Raw genomic sequence first — 22,391 nt, forward strand, 5'->3', positions numbered from 1 at the left:
CGCCACTAACTGAAAATCGGCGATTTCCGGGCTTATCGGCGCCAAAAAGTGCCGATTTTTGGTTATCAGCGGCTCTGCTAGGTATGTATTGGTGCCAATACCCACTTATCGGCGCTAATAAGCGGAAATCGGCAATTTTCGGCGCCTGAAAATTGCAGATTTTCGTCACTAGACAAGCGCCATAAAACTGGATCGCCATTAACCGGGGACTGCCTGTATTCTGAAACATATATCATGGATAAAAGTTCTGTTGCTTTCAAGCTCCAAATATATCTTAAGTGTTACATCTACTGCTGTCAACTCTGAAATTACTTCTGATATAACTATTAGGCCCCCTAACCACTAGTAGCTTGTGTATACAGTCATACAATGGTATGTGTTCTCTTCTCTACAAGATTTGATATTTTTTTGCTTTACATTAATTGTTAAATATCAATAAAAACACACAAGTGTACCCTTCAATTACCCCAAATCTCTACATTTGTGTTGAAACAAAAATATGTATACTTAAGATTATTATATTTATATGTATGTATAAGAAGAAAATACCTTGTACAGTATTTATAATAAAATAAAAAGTTTAAATATATTGTGTAGAGTGCCATTCCAATAGGATACATTCTAGTGGTTGTACTGATAACTTAGTCAGTTTGTAACTGCTTGAAATACACTTTGAAACCTGCCACCAGTGTGGTCTTTTGCCTATGAGAATTAGTCCCTCTATTCAACATTCATGCTGTAAAATATCATTAGTATGCTGGATATAGTATTAATAATAAATGGTAAGTGACTAAGTCTGAGGATACATATCACTGTACAAATGTTGAAGTAGCCTAGTAAGTGTTTTAAATGGGTTACTGATTTGAGTAAATGATGAAGACAGACAACTATGGAACATTACTACGGCTATACTGCAAGGGGCATCTTCAACACGACAAAGATTGCTGTGGGCTGGATTGATAGCGACGGAAAGCAAGGTCAAGAGAGTTACATAGGGGGATACAATCAGGGAAATGGTCATGGTTCTATCAAGATGGACAAATGGCAACTGAAATTTTAAAAATTTTAAAAATCACTTTCAACTCCAATAGAGGACAGGCAGGGAAGAGGATAAAGAGGTATAAAGGAAGATTAAGAGAAAGACCAAATGGCAGGCAGCAGAGGAAAAGATGATAATTGGGGAAGAATGAACTCAAAATCTCAACACAGCAGAGGGAAGAGAAAATATGTTTGGAACAGAAATGTGGATAAGATAAGGTGGAAAAGTTCAGAAAGGGCAAAATAAAGAGATGACAATGGAGGAATCAGTCTCGCTGAAGGACAAGTGGTTAAAAGAACAATCAGGAGGGTGAAAAGTGGGAAAAAGCCAGGGCTATGGAAAACTGAAAACAATGGGATAACAGTTAAGCAATAATAATATACAACAGAAAATTTAATACACTACAGAATGAAAAGCAATGTATAAGAGTAACACTCCTAAACCATGGACAGAAAACACTGGAGAAAGTGCTAGGGGAAAGGTAAGAAAAATCTTCAAATCAACAATTATCCATCTAGCAATTCAGAAAAAATAAAAATTAAATCACACCAGTAAGAAATCAAGACAAGCAATTAAAGCATTAACTTAACATTCAAAGATGTCACAAAATGTTTAAAAGATGGAGAAGAAATGACCGTCTTTATTTTTAAGCTATACAGTACAACCACAGAAGCAGAAAAAATGCAATTTGAAAAGGAAATTAAATCACACACTATACAGTATTTGTAGATATTGAGTAGACACTTGTCACTGTACCAAGACAAGCAATTACATAGGCATTAACTTAACATTCAAAAGATGTCACAAAATGTTTAAAAGATGGAGAAGAAATGACTGAAAATCATTGGTGACTGAAAAGGAGCAAGTGGATGCTATAGAAAGGTCCACGTGTCAGCGGTGAGAAATAAATATCATTCTTATGCTATTAAAGACTTTATACAGTGTTGTAAGTGCAACCACAGAAGAAATTCCAGAAAAATTCATGTAATGAAAATAATGTAATCCCGTCTAAGACTTATTAGACTATGAACTATGAAGGATGAGACATGGGAAACCACTGAAAAGATCCAAAAGGATTTTGACAAAGGAAAAATCTTGACTGGAGTTTTTACAGCAAGACCATTCTAGTGGGGTGGGTTAAAAATGAAGAAGCTGTAGGGATGGGATGTCCAAAGGCTTTAAAAATAGACAAGACTGAGATAGTTTGTGATGAGGAATGTTTAGTTAGTAAGAACAGTAGACACAGGCAGTAGGAAGAAGACCTGTAGGAAAGTCTAAGAGATGGAGAAAGACACAGATGAGGACCTACACCCAATGGGAATTCAGGCAGAAAGTGCACAGAGGAGAGAAAGAAATTTTTTCACATCTGATCCCACAGAGGGGAACATCTGACAACAACAGTACTGTACTTGAAAGTGATAAACTAAATACATGTACCAGCCAGTAAATGTAAGCATGAATGCTGTACTTAATACTTTTATAAAATGAAAAGTAGGTTCCATTCTGTTGAAAACTTTGTAAGTTTAAAAAATGGAAAACAAACAGATGTTCTCCCTTCATGCACTTCTGTTCAAGATTGTCTACCTTCATCACCATGTTGGGACTGAAATCTCTTCAGTCACATAAGAGATAAGAGATGCAGACAAGACAGAGATGATGAGAAAACTAGTCTCCAACTTTATTAGTAAGAAAATAGGAATACCCTAGTCCACCAGTGGGAAGAAAAATGAACTAGAAAAAAGCACCCCCAGAGGATTTATCCAATTTTGAGGACAATTTAAAAATCCAAACTTGTTGAATACCACTTACTTTAATATTACTGTAAGTCATTCCTTCTATGAATACAATAAAAATCTAATTAGTAACTTGGAGACCCTTATGGCATGCCGAGTCATTTTTTTTTATTACAAGTGTGGTAAGTTTATATATAAAATAAGCAATATAATTGTAGCACAAGAAAAAGGGCCAAGTAACAGTAATACCCACTCAGCCATCAATAAACCCCAACAGAAAACACCTCCACGCATAGTGCTTTCCACTGAAATTCCCTTGCAAAAGCAGGTAAGGGACAAATGACAGGCCTAATAAATCTCACCCAGTCAGTATTTATACTACGTGACATCAGTATACAGGGTAATACCTTTTCACAGCTTCCTTCAACCAGAAAGCTGTGTATTACATGAGAACAGATGAACTGAAAGCGTGCAGAGAAAATGCACACTTCCTTATCCCTAATGTGAATGCAAAGAGAACATAACATTCATTGTTAATTCTCTCAATAATCCCTTCTTCACTGCCTGTGGTGATGGATGATAGTATACTAATAGGGAGAAAATAAACTGTTAATAACTCTGTCCCTAAACCCGACTCATTTAGCCTCTTACCACTGGAATGTGGCTGGCTTGTTGGGATGAAAAGGCATAAGGCAGTCTATGGCAAAGAGATGTTTCAGAAATCAGACTGAATGGTCTTCAAAGCCTATACTATACACTATGGAGGTCTTCATATTTCTGTGCGATTTGTAAAAAGAGTTGACAGACAAGTCTCTGCTGCACTTGAAGCTTTTTTTTTTTTTTCACCTAGGAATGGGTGTTAGAGTTTGAACATGCTTTACTTAAGAGATTTGTAAATGAGGAGTCCCCCTGGGGTGGAACAGCCTCCTGCAAATCTCAGAATGATGGACGGACCAGTAAATAAGCAATCACCTAAATATCCCTACTGAGTTATTGTCAAGTCTCTAAACATGGACCAGATAATTGTAACACAGCCCAAAAAAGGAGATAAGATGGAGTTCCTTTTATTACTGAATTACTGAGATATCCCATCCTATTGGTTGACATGACAGCCACCATGCTGCTCTTTAACTCAATACTGAAATGCTAGCAACCATGGGAACTCTCTTTCAATTGAAGGTGACTGCCACATAGGAATGGCTTCTCTGCCATCCTGGAAGCATCCTAACCTGACAAGCTCTTCTATATGTGTAATTAGATATAAAGTACATGAATACTTGGATGTTCAAATACAAGACAGGTTACAACAGAAAATACTGCCATATAGCAGCCGTTCAAAGATATCCTGACACCTGTGTAGAAGTGAGATCTGGCTCTTGTAACTCACACAGGGTATTACCTACTTTATGAGGATTGTCTGGATTAAAAAATGTGACACCATCCACAGACTGGATTCTCTCAGAAAAAAGCAGAGGAGTAAGCTTAAGTCACCAACCTCCATTACCTTGCAGACTAGTACTATACATGTTCATGTCTAAATATCAACCATCACACAAGAAAGGATTCTGAAATTCTTTATGCTCTTTTAAAAGAAAGCACCGAGGCAAAAATTTTATATTCTCAGGAATTAGGCTTGTTGGAATGAAGTAAGCCCCTTTTCTGTTTGTGGAATCCCAACTCCTAAAGCAAAGAGACTGAAAGTTGATGATGATGAAGCAGTAGAGAGAACTTTGCTAAAGCTTTGGTGATGCTGTTGTTTATCCAACTTGAAGCCAGATTCCATAGAAGTCCGCCTAATGGACACCACAGCTATAATCCAACTGAATATCTGAAGGGTGGAAGAAGCTGAAGCAAAGCTCAGAACTGATAACCAGCCATGCAAACAAAACCAAAAGACCTGTGAAGACAAACAAATCAACATTTGCAACCATGCAACCTTTGGGTTATCGGACACCAAAAAATTCTCCGGTTTGGTGTACTGAAGGATGCAGAAGTGTCTCCATCCTGAAGAGGTCACCTGGATAATATGGTTTGTTACACTTGAAATGACTGTGACAAGGCAGAAGTCAACTAAAGGTACCAAAAGAGCCACTCAGTGCTCTAATGTAAAATAAGAAATTTAAGTGACAAAATGGTTGGTGTGAAAAGTATCTGTAAAATAGAGTACAGTATACTGAAATCAATTAAAGTAACATGAGCCTTCAAAACTGAGAAGGCAGCATCAATATCACCCTGATTCCCAAGTACTGTACATCAGCCATCTATTTACCATGAAAATACCTCTCTACTTATTAAAACTTTGAGGCAGTCAATTAGGATATGCTCCACTTGCAACAATCATCAGTACCACATGAAGCAGTTTTCTGCACCATTCTTTTTAACCTGATGTATATGCTGAACCCCAAATCTTACTAAAAGCACTTGTTTCCCTATTCATACATTGCAGGACTAGAGTAGCAGTCTTCCCTGAGTTACCGTTTCGGAGATGAGATAGTACCAATGGTATTCTCAGTTGCTTCAGACCAAGGCAAGCTTAAGAGGCAATTATAGGCAGACTGTGGAGCTGTTGGGAGGGAAGCTGCTAAAAACTCCCTTATCCTTTTTTGTTGCAGCAAGAGCCCCAGGGACCAACTCCATATTTGACTTTTCTTGATGAGTTAATTAAAAGTTGCTGGTAATTTTTGTGATCATCTTGGCTACCGTGCTCCCTGAAAAGCCATCTCATTTCTTTCATGGCTAAAAGTCAGAAAGAAAGAACATAAAAACAGTTTCCTAATAAGAAAGGTACGGATGGCCAGACGCACTATGTTGCCATCAAGAGGAAAAAGAATTACAGTCACATCCTATACCAAGCACGCAGTCATAAAAGGACCACTAACAAATTCACTTCTTGCAAAGTAAAGGTTCTTTTCTGGGTAGGATTACTCAACTTCTTGGAGAACTGATTAGTCATACAATTAGTTCCAAAACTTTATGTAATCATGATATGCACAAAAAGATGTCAATGACATGAAGGTAGGTGGTGTAGGCTCTAGACTAGAGTAGCGCCACCTACAGCACTAGCAGCCACCATTACGAGTAAAAGGTGGAGGGTTGTCTCCTATGGCTCTTTTCAGCAGTCTGACTGTGCCCTACCTTTGTGAGAACAAGAAGAATGGTACAGTACGAGTTTAAGTAGAAGAGTGATTAGTCATATCTCTCTCCTACAGCCAGTGTCAAATTAATGACGGGTGCATTTCAAAATTTAATTTACAGAAATAGCATTAGGTTCTCTGAACAGACTGGAGGTGGGTCACGTTGAGGGAAAGTCTTAGCAAAAATTAACATGAGTCAAGACAAGTTCCAGGCTGAAACAGCAGTGGCAGCTGTGGGATCTGAAGCATTAACAGCAGCAGATGACAAACTGCACAAGACAGGTGAGAGTAATACTCAATGGTCCAAGGCGTAAATCATGGAAGTTCCATGACCATACCTGTTAAGGGGAAAGAAAGCATAAAGTCACTTGCTCTATTAACCTCGTGTCTGACTGCGACTCATGATTATTCAAACCAGCCTCTTTTCTGCTGCAAGTTTCTGTGACGAAGATGTTAGTGTCAAGCCAATAACAGGAATAATTTGTTCAGCCAACAACAAAGGAGCAAGCTAGAGTGAACACAAAATAGGTATCAAAATAAGGGAAGCATGACGCAATACAAGAAACAGGCAACAGAGAATTGGTAAAACAAGTTACCGCTGTCCAGACTTCAGCAAAAAGTTGGCAGTCAATTAAGCTAGAAGTGTATAACCTGACAAAAGTTGTTTTCAGTTTCTTATAAACCTATTTAGCTTCCTATGTATACATCCATGGAAGGCTTACCCTTCTGAAATATTCAGTAAGTTCCATACAGAACTGTTTTGTGTTTGAATAAATGCTTAGAATGCCAGCTTTATTCATAAACAGCATTGTTAAAATCCACATTTGCTCAGCAGATGGGCAACTGATGTGTACTTCATAAAAATTTAGTTTATAAAATTTTTAACCAAGTGAAAACGATAAAAATTCACGATATTTTGACAACATACTTACTACACAGCATATATATATGGCTTGAGATTCTTACACAGTTCAATAAAAATAATCAACAAACGATATTGGTTGCCAAAGCCTAAGAATAGAAAACACCAATTTACAATGAATAATACATTTATGAACAAGAATAAACTGGTAGCAAAATTCACAGCAATTGAAGTTTTCTTTTTTAAACCATTTTAACACTGACTTCAATAGCATATCAAAACCCCTTAACATCTCCCCACTTTGGTGAACAATGCCACACTGTACTATACTACTACTACTACTACTACTACTACTACTACTACTATTGCTACCACTACTAAAATATTGTACTGCACTTGGAATTAGAACATTTTCATAGCTGGAAAAAATCCTATGAACTTGCATTATGTTTAAAAAAATTATAAAACGCCTCTGCTTTTCCATGGCCATTTTCTTATATTCCACAAATGAATACCAACTACAATTTACAACGACCAGCAGGTGAGAATCACCTAGTCAGGGGTTTCATAATTATTTTATGAATGAATGAACCAAGAAATTTAAGGACTTAAAACCACCCAGTGGTTAGGACAGTGAAGAGGGAGTCTGAGATGGACAGTAAGGTAGAGAGATCTGGAAAATAAATAGGATGAAGTACGCTAAGGGCAAAACTGGAAGAAAACCCATGGCTGGGCAAAGTAAAAAAATGAAGCAGGATTGTAGTTAAGACCTAAAATAGGTGTGCACCTAGGGGGCCAAAGGATTGTTGCTAAGAACTAAAATGTGCTTGCACCTAGGGGCCACAGGAATGCTGCTAAAAACCTGTAATAATGCCTACACTGCACCACATAAGGTACACTGATGGTACTAACTCATACTTTTATTTTCCTATGAACAAAATCTTCACAATAATCAGAGGAGAAAAGTAAACACCAAGGCAAAACATGGGTGTTATGTAGTTATTACAAAATTCATCAAATAACAGTAAAGTATTTATACATACTGTATCCACTGACTTTACTTTACCCTAAACTGAAACCCAGCTATCAACTAATAAATCTAACTAAAGGAAATCCATTTAGAATGATGTTTATTTGTTCTACACTAGCTACCCCTGGGTGCTGACAACCTGTAAGGGAGGGTAAGCTTCCAGACTGCTTCCAGAGTATACTTCATAGTACTATGCATAACTGTCAGCCTTTGGAACTGGGAACTGAACAGTAGACTATCGGAGCAGTTCTTGACTAATTGCATAGAATGCTCAGGAAACACTTGACTGCTTACATACTATATTATGATACCACTCAAAACAATATTCATGTTCCCACAGTGGCAGCTGATAGACATTGTGATGCTCATGTAGAAACCAAAGCATAAACAAAATGTTCATAAACCACAACTGAAACTAAAAGATGGCTTGCATAATTTACACAACTGTCCCTGCTATTCCTCTGATATTTCCTCTTATCACAGAACCATCAAACAAATAGTAAATTTGCCATATACTCAATCAAAGAGTTTTCAATGCATTCCTCTACTAAACTGTTTGACTATGGCACAAATCTTACCCCAAATCTGAGCCTGGAAGTTATTCCGCATCAGATTTGTCAGGCCAGAAACACTTCATCAAATACCCTAAAGCCCTTTGAAATCAGTCCTGAGATATGACCTTCCAATCCTCTCGAGAAAACATCCAAGAACAGAAGACTGGGAAGCCCCCTGATACACGATTGCAGTCTGCTTTCTCTATATAAAAGTTACAGAAGAATTTAAAGTAAGATCAATAAATAATCTTTCTGATCCTCATTACCTGTCCAAGATCTCTCAAAATTAGTCTCTAAAGATCTAAAGCAGCATCTTCAAAGAAGAACCAAAGACCTGCCATAGCACCATCAGAATGGCGTCAGTGACCCTGGTAGTTGTGACGCCAGATAACCCACAATTAATCAATCAAAATCAGCACCATCAGAGGGGTGCTGTTCTTAGCCACGTCAAATAAGTCTAATCCTTTGGGCCAGCCCTAGGAGAGCTGTTAATCAGCTCAGTGGTCTGGTAAAACTAAGATATACTTAACTTTGCCTTCTCAATCAGATGTAATAATGGCATTAATTGGAAGATTCTTGAACCATTTTTTTTAGAGCACTATATCTTAGAACCATTATAAGCCAGACAATCAGGTAGCTCTTTACCCTTAGTACCTACAAGTGGAACTAAATTGCCAGTAATGATACAGCTGAATATTTAACAATATGTTGCAAGGTTGAAGTAAAGTGAATGGAAACTATAAATTTGCCTCCCTCCAGATTAACTGGATTCTTCCTGGAAGACTAGTTCTTGAGAGTTCCTATCTTTCATGTTAACTTAAAACAGTCCATCTTTATTTGGCTTAAGATAAATTGAATAAACACAAACGGGCAAAAATTGTCAAGCTGAGAAAGACTCCTCAATCTTTTGGAGTACTTTTCAATTTGCTCAGGTCACCAACATGCTATTTAACATTAATCCTAAAGAGGGAGAAGTTTTATCTATCTTAGATATCAAGAAACAAATCAACATTTGTTGCAATACACGAGACAATTTGTTCATTCTAAAAACTTACAAGAAACTAGTTAACTTGGCCCATTAGCAGTTTGGGTTACCTTGATACTTATGGTTTTTGTAATAGCCCAATAACCTTCTGCAGCATGAATTTCCGCTCTTATTTTACTTTCCAACTGCATGAGGGCCAACCCAATAGACCAAACGAGGGCTGATAGGAGCCCCTCCACAATTACTGTATACCCAGATGATGATGCTGAACAATGCAAGTCACGACTCTGAATTTCAGACCTCAAAGAGGAAGAGGAACAGAGGAGGAAGGTACAGGGAAACCGCAGGAAGCAGAGGAACGAAGAGGAGACGTGGAATGTAAATAGATAAAACACCCTTTGGCTCAAGTTTTGCTACTCTGCTACCATCAGTTTTATAAACCTTGATTTTTATTAAATTTAGCTGATATCTTCTAACATAAAAGTCACACATTATATTTCAGACCAGTATTTGGCAGCTAATATCTTAAAAACTCCATGAAAATACATTACACAAACACAGGCTTCCTGTTTTGACAAAGTAATCAAGAGAGGATGGAAGATTAGAGAAAATGCAGAGAAAACCTAAATCAAAAGTGCAATCCAGATATGACAAAAGAGGAAACAAAGGAAGGTAGAGACCTTGCAACTTCAAGAGGTAATCCCCAAATATACTGTAATGGTCAAAAGTTGATACAAACTTTGAACCATATCAACTTGAATGCAATTCATGAGATAATACAATACAATAAGATGACAAGTAACAAACTATTCAGGTGAACCGCCAGATAAAACGAAAAACAAACAGACTTGAACTGGAAGTTCACAGCAAAAGCTGTGAACTCCTGATGGGAATTAAGTACTAAAATATGGAGGGTGAGGAAAGAACAGATTTCACCCCTTCCCACTAACAATTCTCACAACAGCTTAAGGTCAGCTAGTTCTATCAATTTTGGGCAGTATGTTTTCCATATGTCCAGGGAAAATGGCTACATAAAAAGCAATGGTTTCTACCTTCTAAGAGCACAATAGCACAATACTGAAACTAAAATATGAGAGAGAGAGAGAGAGAGAGAGAGAGAGAGAGAGAGAGAGAGAGAGAGAGAGAGAGAGAGAGAGAGAGAGAGAGAGAGAGAGAGAGAACTCACACATTTCTGTAGTGTTACAACCAAACAATATTTGATTATTACACAAAAAAACCCAAAATATCACAGATATCAAATAAGCCAGGCAATTTCTAGGGACAAAATAAAAGTACCCTTTACATAATTCATGAGATAACATAAAAGCCTAAATGTATTTACACTAAATATACAGGAAACTAGTAATTCTACCAAATAATATGACTTTCAAACACCTGCCCTTTGACTCGTCTGGTGCTTCGAGGCTCTAGCAATCTCTAACAATTAACAAACAACCTATAGTATAGCCTACTCTCTACCAATATCCCACAGTTAGCATAATACCATATAATTTCTTGCCTAATCTAAACTTTGCCCTTATCATTCAACGGTTCAAATATAAAAGTAGTCTTAGCCAAGACCTGCATAATGATCTAGTTGATAAAAGAAAAAGTCTGAAAAGTTGCACGGTTACTCTAAGATAGCCAACTCATTGCAGGTACCAAGTTCCTCGTTGGGCGAGTCGGTAGAGTTGTCGGCTAGCACTCTGCTAGGCCCGAGTTCGTGTCTCCGGCCAGCCAATGAAGAATTAGAGGAATTTATTTCTGGTGATAGAAATTCATTTCTCGGTATAATGTGGTTCGGATTTCACAATAAGCTGTAGGTCCCGTTGCTAGGTAACCAATTGGTTCTTAGCCACATAAAATAAATCTAATCCTTCAGGCCAGCCCTAGGAGAGCTGTTGATCAGCTCAGTGGTCTGGTTAAACTAAGGTATACTTAGCTTTTTTTTCATTGCAGGTACCACACCACCAAAGGTGGTAAAACAACATCTTGCAAAGATAAACAGTAAACCAAGATCAATATTCATATATATTCATCCACAAGATGCACATGATGGAGAATGAGTAAAGCTTATGGAAAGAGCCATAGATCAGTTGTTATGCAGGAGCCAAAGTGTCACACAGTTAGTTTTATGTCCCACTGTATGTGCTTATTATGTTCTGAAATGGGAGTCATTTCATTGGCAAGTAATATAAATGGACAGGAAGCAATGCTTTCAAGGTAAATGTATAATGTGAATGGGTAAATGTTTGAAATTTATGTATAATCCATGGAAGTACTTCTACTTATGGTGGAATGACTACATTAACATTGAAATGTCAAATAAGTTAACTGGTTCTAAAGCAAAATCGGGGTGAACGTAAACATCTTTCTCATCAAACAATTTTCAGGTATGGTAGTCAATCGCTGGCATTGTTATATGACCAAATAGTTGAGAAATCACATGTCAGGATAAGGGTGGCTCACAATTTCAATTTGAACAGACATACTCAGAGAAGACTCAAAGGCTCCAGTATATAGCCTGGGGCTCTTCGCATTGAAATGAACCTAATATCTACAAGGCTGATGATATAGCAGATCCACACTGTGTATCTGAATTGCATAATTCATCACTGGTAGAGCTGTTGCCCTAAGCAACATTTTTTTCTATCAAGTTGAAGGCATTTTTACTCTTCATTTTTAAAGTTTTCCAATTTTGTCATCCAGTCACTAGCAGATCCAGAAAAAATTCTTGGGGGGCACCAATTTTCATTTTATGCATACATACATACATACATACATACATACATACATAAAAACATACATACACACAAACACACCTATAAATATACATACACATACACACACACACACACACATATATATATATACAGTAAACCTCAGATTCGCAGGAGGATGCACTACCCAACTTAAAACCCCTTTAAAAATACTTAGAACTGTCTATTTTGATAGTTTAAACACAAGAGAAACCCTCTTAAAATGCTTATACCTGAGTATTTTAATAGTTTTATCACAAAAAGTGCATTTAGTCATGAAAATGATATGAAAATCCAGTAATTAGTGAATATTTCTCAGTGAAAAATACCGCGAATGGGCAAATTTTCTGCGAATAATGGGTAGATATGTTCCAAAGAGAAATCCGCGAATACGCAAGTCTGCGAATCATGAGAACGCGAATACAGGGGTTTACTGTATATATATATCTATCTATATATCTACACATACATATGTACATATATTTCTATAATAGATTTTTCATTTTTTCCCATTTTTATATTTCTCATTTATGTTATATAAATCTTCAATAGTATTATTTTGTCATTATTTTTCATTGAAGAACGTCCCCGGGTGCGACCCCCCTGGATCTGCTAGTGCATCCAATTAGGATGAGTCAGAGATAAAGCCTTCTTGGTTCTATCCAACAGTCTCATAAAACTTAATAGCCTTGTACTGGATACCTACTAATGAGGCTTCTGTATCAATTTCATTACCGCATTGCTGATCACATATTCAGTGTACAGTAAACCCCCCGTATTCGCGTTCTCATGGTTCAGGACTCACAACGCGATGGGTTTCTCTGTGGAACATATCTAGCCATCATTCAGCGGGAAAATTAAGCTATCTTCGCGGTATTTTTCACCGAGAAATATTCATTAATTACTGTATTTTCATATCATTTCATGAATAAATTCACTTTGTGATAAAACTATTAAAATACTCAGGTATAAGCATTTTACAGGGTTTCTTGGTTTAAGCTATCAAAATGGGGCAGCTCTAAGTGTTTTTAGAGGGTTTTAAGCATTAGCGGATTTGACCTATTCAAGGGTGTGTGTGGACAGCATCCCCTTGAATACAAGGGGTTCACTGTACTGTAAATTAAGACTGCTAAATGAGAAAAAATAATCCACTTAACCCCTCAATCAATTGCACCTTTCTCAGCAGGACCATCTCTGCACAACAAGTTCCACTACATGTCAAAAATGTGCATAAAATAGGTCAATTGTGAATACATGTGCAGAGCTAAGATAAAATTGTCCACTGTACAACTAGCCATACAGACTGCTGTATTGCTTTCAAGTAAGCACACTAAGATATCCAATTTGGTACAAGTTTAAAATTAAAAGAGAGAGAAATCCTTTGTATGGTACAATTATTCAAGTTTTACTCGAAGTACTGTAGTCTTATTTACATAACTTTTGTTTCCTAATCATAATTCTATAGTAAACTGTACACTATGTACACTAAATACAACTAATACTACACAGTATACTGTATTTACTGAACTGTACTGTAAATACAAAAACTGGATCCAAGGAAAATATAAATACAAGGGGTCTAGCAAATGTGAAATGAGTTAGCATTGCACTTAACATAAGCACTGCTGTTCAGCGTGACAGGTAACCTGGTCACTGTATTTTCACTTTCTTTGGAAACTTGTGCATACACACTATTGATTATGCAGTTAAATATAATATATACAATACCATAACTTCAGATTTATTGCTTGATGAGAGTACTTATCACAGCAGAGGTAATATGAGTATGCTAAGCAACTGTGACAAAGTTTTTGAAGGACAATTTTGCTTGCCAGTGTCATATATTTTGGTTTTGTGTTTACCATACAATTATGAAAATATATAAATAATTCTTGTTTATTCGGATTCTATAAATTTCTAGGTAGTATATTTTTTCATATGATAGGGTTGCAGTAGGATTTTTAGGTAGCCCTGCAGTAGGATAGTTCAGGCTAGCCTAGTTACAACTTTTTCTGTATTTCAAATATACTGTACCGCACACGACTTTACTACCAACCGCCTCAGGTTAGTGCAGATGACTGAGGAAAACTATTTTCTAAACACGCAAACTTAAAATGTTTAGTGATGGAAGGTTTTTCTTATACATTAGCAGGTAACTCATAAAACAATTTTATACATTTCCTGAAAAAGTGCCCCCTTGAAGTATGAAAGGTTTTACAAGATTACAGTTATCCATTTGCACTTGAATCCTCTTCAGATATGATCTACTTCTTCGTTTTTAAGCATTTTTTCCCATTATTATATGGGGTAAGCACGATGCCTTCTTTTTGAAGGACTTGGATTTGGCGGTGGGCAGGCCATAGCCTCGATCGGCTACCCTGCCTGACATCGCTTAGACCCTGGTAGCGAATGTGTACATGTTGTCCCAGCTCCCTCTCTCCCCAGCAGCGAGGAGAACAGGCTTAGTAGGTTGGACAGTTCGAGACAGTGAGGTGTCTGTTATGTTTTAGAAGGTGTTGGAGTGGCTTTGTTTATGTGTGTATTAGTCTGTAGCTTGCCCATTTTGCTTTCAGCAACCTATCCGTTGATTACATGGTAATCCCGGGTGTCTACGGATAGCAAAGTGTCCACCTCTCTGACCGGTTGGCTGCGGGGATTGAACCCTCGCCATAGACTTCTATGAAGTCAGATATGATCTACAAAAGGCAGCAAATCTAGGATCAACCTGTCAAGGTGAATCCAAACTGAAACAGAGGGGGATATTGCTTCTTTGCACTAACTACACAACGTCTTAGCATCTACCATTATTCTCAAAACTTAAATCAACAGCTAGCTGATGAAAATAACTACAACTGCTTGGGCCTTTAAGCTACTGGGCTTAATTATGCCAAGTAAGCTCCAGCTATCTGTGCTCATTGTTTAATCATTTCAAATGAAATATGCCACCTTTTTCAGGAGGTGATTCACCACACAGGGATAAGGCACATTCAAATTCTTATATTGTAACTTTAATTGTTTCAGAGTTCAGTATACTGTACTGTAGTTAGTTCTGCTTCTTTCAATTTTGTGGAAATTTTAGTTGTCTACTTAGTTCTACTCTTTAAATTTTGTGAAAATTTTCAGTTAAATTATTTTTACTTTTCATCAACATTGTCACTTTGCTCTTACACAATGTGCACTGATAATTAACAAAATTATGGTAGGAGGATTTCATGATCACTGGACTTTGTAGATCATCCTGGGTCACAGATAATCTTTAATAATAAACACTGCTCATCTATAGAAGGGATACATTCATTCTTTTATTAGCAGGTCCTATATAAGGAGTCAACTTCCAAAGACCCATTTAACCCTTAAACGCTGAGCCTCTATTTACAAAAACGTCTCCCGTATGCAGGCGGCGTTCGGTGAGTTAGCGCGGCGTAAAGTTTTTTCACAAAATCACAGCACGCTTATTTTTAAGATTAAGAGTTCATTTTTTGGCTTTTTTTGTCATTGCCTGAAGTTAGTATACAATCATCAGAAATGAAAAAATATCATTATCATATATAAATATTGAAATATATGACAGCAAGCAAAAAAATTTTCATATATAATTTTTATACAAATCCAACGCTGTGAGCAAAACAGTTAAAGCTAATAACAGGTTATTTTTTTTCTTTGTATTGTACACTCAAATTGCGATGATTTTGGTATATAACAAATTGTAAAGCGATCAAAGCAACACAGAGAAATATTATCACAAAATGATGCATGAATTAAACGCATGTAGACGTAAAAATGTTTTTTTCAAAAATTCACCATAAATCGAAATGTTGTGCTAGAGAGTCTTCCGTTTGTTGAAAAATGAAGCTAATTGATTGAATATTACTACACTGTAGTGTTTTAGCTACAATTGCAGTTTTCGACCATTTCGGTCAAGTTAAAGTTGACCAAAAAGTCGAATTTTTCTATTTATCGTGATTTATATGAAAATATTCAAAACTGATAAAAAAGCTACAACCATGAGTTATTTTTCTGTTGTATTGTACATGAAATTGCACATTTTCATATATAAAACTTTATGTAACGACTAATATAAAATGGTGCAAATATTACGACAACGTGATTTAAAAATTTCTGAGATGTTGCCGAGTTACGGCGCAGACATAAGGAAAATGTTTTTTCAAAAATTCACCATAAATCAAAATATTGTACAGAGACTTCCAATTTATTACCAAAATGAACGTGAACGATTGAATACTTGACCATTTGGTCGAGTTAAAGTTGACTGAAGGTTGAAATTTTGGCAGTTATAAATCATTTATGTGAAAATATTTCAAAACTGATAAAAGCTACAACCATGAGCTATTTTCTGTTGTATTCTACATGAAATTGCGCATTTTTCATATATAAAAGTTTATGTAACGACTAATGTAAAACGAGTGCAAACATTACGACAACGTGTAAAGAATTTCTGAGATGTTCGGCCAGAATTACATGTACATGCAGCGTAAAGGGAAATTTTTTTTTTTTTTTCAGAAATTCACCATAAATTGAAATGTTGTGCTAGAGACTTCCAGTCTGTTGCAAAATGAAGGTACATGATTGAATATTACTAGAATGTAAGAGTTTTAGCTTATAATTGCGTTTTTACCATTTCGGTCGTCGTTAAAGTTGACTGAAGGTTGAAATTTTGGCAGTTATCGTGATTTATATGAAAATATTTCAAAACTGATAAAAAGCTACAACCATGAGTTATTTTCTGTTGTATTCTACATGAAATTGCACATTTCCATATATAAAACTTTATGTAACGACTAATATAAAACGGTGCAACATTACAACAACGTGATGAAAGAATTTCTGGCCCGGACGTAAGGAAAAAGTTTTTTCAAAATTCACCATAAATCAAATATTGTGCTAGAGAGACCAATTGGTTGCAAAATGAGGTAAATGATTGAATATTACTAGAATGTAAGAGTTTTAGCTACAATTGCGTTTTTTACCATTTCGGTCCGAGTCAAAGTTGACGAAGGTTGAAAATTTTAGCAGTTATCGTGGTTTATATGAAAATATTTCCAAACTGATAAAAGCTACAACCATGGTTGTATTTTGCTGTATTTTACATGAAATGCACATTTTCATATAAAACTTTATGTAACGGGCTAATATAGAACAGTGCAAAAATTACAACAAAATGATGAAAGAATTTCTGAAATTTTTCGGCTGTTACAGCACTTGCAGGCGTAAGAAAAGTTTTTTTAAATTCACCATAAATCAAAATATTGACAGCTAGAGACTTCCAATTTGTTGCAAAATGAAGGTACATGATTGAATATTACTAGAATGTAAGAGTTTTAGCTTACAATTGCATTTTTCTACCATTTCGGATTTGAGTCAAAGTTGACCGAAAGGTTGAAATTTTTGTAGTCGACGTCCGATCGTCCACTTGGCACCCAACAGACAATTTTAGTCGACGTATGATACGTCCAGTAGGCGTTTAAGGGTTAAGGGGCCTACAGTTGAGATGAAGCAAGCTTATATATGAACTTTTACTTATCTACAGTACTGTAATTCTTGTACAACACTGAATATACATACCGTATGGATACGGTCTGTAGTGCTGTACATACAATACAGGAATTATGCTTAAATACCAACAAAAATTATGTCAAACAATTGCTTGACCACTGATCTGGAAATTATTAATTTAATACTGATCACATGAGTCCTCATTGACTCTTGACTTACAATTGTCCATCTCAGTGTCCAGTGAAAACTTTTGGTATTAAGTAATGGTTTGCTGTATACAGCAATACTGTATATATATCTTTAAAATTTCATTTACCATAGGGCAATACATGACAACAATATTAAACAGACATAAAACCACTGAATATTGAGGGAATACTGTACAATAACTCTCTGAACTTCTGCAAGGCTTCTTACACAAGTTTTAGTGTTCATTTCTGGCTTTAGCAATATTTCTGACCAGCATAACACTATATTTCAGCCTTTTCCCCAATCTATTCCATCACTAATTGCCAGAATCTTCCTGTTTCAAGGAATTCTATTTCAAATCGGCTTTGGCAAGTTATGTTACACATCTGTTTTTTTCATCTCACAAGTGGACATCTCAAACTTTTCTTTATACAAGATGGTCGACACATTCAGCCTCTTCCAACATAGCTCAGGTTTGTTGTTATTTAGGTTTGTTTCACAGAGTCTGGTATTTATTGTCAATTTTGCTGCTTACCAATATTGGTGTTCAGTTCTACGTTACATCAAGTCAAGTATTTATTAGGTTATCTTTTGGTACACACAGTATTCAATGTTGCTGCATAAAAATTATCTTTTTAATGAATCCCATTTTCTAATAGCCTGTCTTTATTTCCTTTCTTTGAATATGACATTTTTTAAACTGTTTCCTCGATTACTAAAATTCTTTTGAATAAATAAATGTCATACATTCAAAATGATTCAAATATATGACTTTTTAGTTTTCTATAAAAGAAAACTATTGTGCCGGCTTTGCCTGTCCATCCATGTTGATCATCCACCCTCCAATCATCAAACATACCAAATTGCAGCCCTCTATCCTTAGCAGTTTTTATTTTATGGTTGAAGTTAACCATAATCGTGTGTCTGGCAACGATATAGGACAGGCTATGACCAGGCTGTGGTTAGTTTCATGGGATGCAGCTCATTCAGCACTATACCAAGACCACCGAAAGATAGATCTATTTTCGGTGGCCTTGGTTATACGCTGTACAGAAAACTCGATTGCGCCAAAGAAACTTCAGCGTATTTTTTACTTGTTTATGTACTGACAACTATTCCGTCTTTTTTTTTTTTTTTTTTTACTTAATTGTTGGTCTTTCATTTGTGTTCTAACTTGATGTTCACTGCACTGAGCTGCTCTTGGTGACTTGCTTGTTTAGAACTTACACTAATTTTAAGTTCTGGATTTGAATGTAGATCTGATAAGTCTCAGAATTTGCATGGTGTTTACGGTCACAACTACTGCAGGACTCGACAAGGTTCCCACACTCTAGCTTTAAATACCAGATGGAGCTTCAAGCAATGGTTTGCAAACCATTTCCGTTATGCATAGCCCACCTCACGAGGTTTACGGAATTCTAATCAACAAAGCTGAATTGCTGTTAAACTGTATCACACGACTTGAGACACATGCAGCGGGTCTCCACTGAATTCCACATCTTGCAAAGCTGACCCTTCCTCCAAGACAAACCTATCACCTATTCCTAGGCTTTAAGCTTTAAAACGCAGTACTGTACCTGATACCGTCTGTTATCAGCTATGTTCCACCTATAGTAGACTTGCTAGAATAACTATGACAACGTGGGATGGGAATCTGAGGTTCCGTAAGCATTGAATCTACGAACTAAAAGAGAAAGCAAATCCAGTTATTAATTCAATCTCAAGTAAAATGGCACATTCTCTCTTGGCAAAGCCACAAAATAGTTAATAGGGTACTGTAATTAATATGGAAATTCTTAATGGCCTTTAACACATCAAAACGGTCACATTGCAGAGATAATCATGCAATTGTTGCATGGGCCAGATGGCAGTTACTGTCTACACTAACCAAATCCACAATTTTCCAAAAAGCCAGAAAAGAAGTCTGAAGCATTGAAATGGTAACATCTGCAAGATGTTTCAAGCACTGAATAATGAGTGTTCAAAACTGCTTGCAATTCAACAAATTCTATTAAAAAGCCCAGCGGTTCACATTACATAATAATAATAATAATAATAAAAGAGGGTAAAAATCTATAGCTCGCATTAGGCCACTCTTTTCACTGGAAGCTATGAAAAGAAATTTGACAGTGAAAACATCAATGAATTTCATGTTGACCCAAATACTCTCCAAAGTCCAGATATGCAGGATAGATAGCTTGACTCTCAGTTAGTAATTTTAAAATACATGCAAGGTTACTGTTTCTTATGGGAGGGGGTTACCTATTACAGTATACAACTTTAGAACTAAAAAAAAAAAAAAATCAAACTCATTTTACCCATTGCAAAAAGAAAAAAATGTAATAATGCTTCCCCCTCAAGAATATCCCAAAGATTATTTCTTGCAAGGAGAGTATAGTTCTACTTCATTAATCATGCAAGGTCAAGGCTTACTGTGTGCAAAATTTTAATCTTATTAAAAAAAAAGAATAAAAGCAGTATGAAATTTTGTTACGCTTTGAAATACATGCTTCTAAAGTTAGAAAGCAATGTTACTTTGACCAGTGTTTCATGGCAAATGAGCTAATGCCTTTGTGTTGTTACCATCCTAGGTACCCACCCTAAAGTTGAATTTAATTCAAAATGCACCACCTTTCCCATAAACATGAATTACGGCATATATCAATACAAAACACTGAATATTTTGAAGAAGAAAAAAGCAAACAGGTACAAAGAAATCTCCTTCACAGTTAATATAAGAAGTTGGCTACAACTAAGCCTAATTCCCAAAGTGGGGAGCAGTCATGACACTTTCCCTCCAAGTTTATTCAAGGCTATTGGCAACCAACTGAGAAATCCAAAGTGAACACTCACCATCTGCTGCTGAGACTGCTGCTGCTGAGACTGCTGCTGCTGCTGTGGCTGCTGCTGAGACGCAAACAAGGAGTGCATGTCTTGACTTTCGTCACCAATGCTCCCCTTGTCCCCAGGCAAGCCACCTGAAGCATCTCCTTCAGAATACCACTGTCAGAGCAAGCAAAGAAACAAATTTCAAAATGACACATAACAAAACTTGCACTTCCATAAATTGATACAAGCATATTTCAGAGAGGGAGGACACTTATGTACAGTATTTAGAACAATCTAAGCTATGGAAGTGATGGCTAGCAATGAATGACACATCCTCAAGTTACGTTAGTTTCAGATACCCTCACTTCCGGTCAGTCCCTATACTTATGAGTTAGGTGATAAGTGGGTAGGATAAAAATTGGATTGCCACTTACGAAGGATGGCCATACAGTTCGAGTACCCAAAACTGAATCACACAGGATTAAGTAGATGGTGATAAAGCTGTTCGATGGTCACTTATTAATACCCACAACTACTGGCCCACCTCCCCCAAGCAACTACTACAAGTAGACTTTCACCTGAAGTATTTCATTATACATAATTTTTGGTGACAGCTTGTTCAACCACTGAATCTTTGTAACAAGGTAGTTTATGGTGACAAGTTAGAGAGTGGCAGCATGCCATCCACTCATCTGTTGATATCCAAATAATTTTTTCCTTCAGCAACAGGGACAAAGGTTTGAGGTAGAATTGACAGACTTCAGAGCTGCATTTCTAGGAAAACTTCCTGAATCTGCAATTTGTTACAGTGAGGATATAAACCTTCATCTCTTTTATGGAGACTAGCTCTTCAGGTGGACGGTTTTGTTTAACAAAACAAGACTGGCACTGTTCAAAATGAATCAGGACCTGAGATAATTAATCTCTGCCATAGCCTAAACAGGCTGTGCCACAGGCAATAGACTGAAGGGGCAGTCTGTCACTACCTGGAAATGCCAGCTTCCTGATCAAGTGTACTGAGCAGGGGAAGGTTGACTTCTGTAACCTCCCATGCAGACTAGCATCCAATGGACTGATAAGCCCTCTGTCAGAGTTGGAGACTCTCTTCAGGTGGGAGGCTTTATCTCACGAAGCAAGACAGACATATTTCCATGCAATCATAATTGTAGTCTTAAGGAAAAAATTGAGTTGCCCAACTAAAAGATACAAGATTTACTTTGAGGTCCTCTTAAACTCTTCCATTAGACAACAAAGGGCTGGTGATATACAAAACCTTACTTACCCCTTGGGCATCTGAAGGCCCTGGTACGCCAAGGACATTTTCACCATATGTTTCTTGATCTAAACCAGGTTGGGTGACAGAAGATTCATCTGGTGGGATGTCCTCAGGCTCAGTTTTTGGAAGAATTATGAGGTTGGACTGTGATTCTTCATGATGTGGTTCATATGATCCACCCATGTCAGATTCATTCATTGCATCAAATGCACCTGAAGAACCTGGATCTTCAGAATCTGAATCCCCTAAGTCACGAACTTCTTCCTTTATCTTAAATTCAAAGGGTGGAGTCTGAAAACAAACAGTAAAACCATGTTAGTAAGTTAAAATATGATGTGACTGTGTCTTAAGTAAAAGATGAGCAATAAAAAATTTTTGTTCCACAAGCTTGCAATCTAATACTCTCACCCATAAACTGTGAAACAAAATTAATATACAGATCTCCAAAAAAATAATTTTGCCTCCAGCAAACTGAAGATTTTAACAC

The 22,391-nt window shown here is 36.6% G+C and overlaps 1 protein-coding gene across 48 annotated transcripts in view; it reads right to left on the reverse strand.

Annotated features, from left to right (window-relative positions):
* Positions 1-22,391, reverse strand: part of LOC136844997 (zinc finger and BTB domain-containing protein 14-like) — a 152,983-nt gene that overhangs the window by 122,195 nt on the left and 8,397 nt on the right. For all 48 annotated transcript variants that reach the window (XR_010855031.1, XM_067114588.1, XM_067114567.1 and 45 more), the window contains exons 4-5: positions 21,911-22,195; positions 20,653-20,802 (exon numbers count right to left, since the gene is read on the reverse strand). Coding sequence is in view for 47 of the 48 variants with exons in the window: in XM_067114588.1 (XP_066970689.1) it covers positions 20,653-20,802; positions 21,911-22,195 (435 nt within the window). In the remaining variant the exon portion in view is untranslated. The remainder of the gene's footprint in view (positions 1-20,652; positions 20,803-21,910; positions 22,196-22,391) is intronic.

This window comes from Macrobrachium rosenbergii, chromosome 13, assembly GCF_040412425.1.
Source record: "Macrobrachium rosenbergii isolate ZJJX-2024 chromosome 13, ASM4041242v1, whole genome shotgun sequence".
Classification (NCBI taxonomy): Eukaryota; Metazoa; Arthropoda; class Malacostraca; order Decapoda; family Palaemonidae; genus Macrobrachium; species Macrobrachium rosenbergii.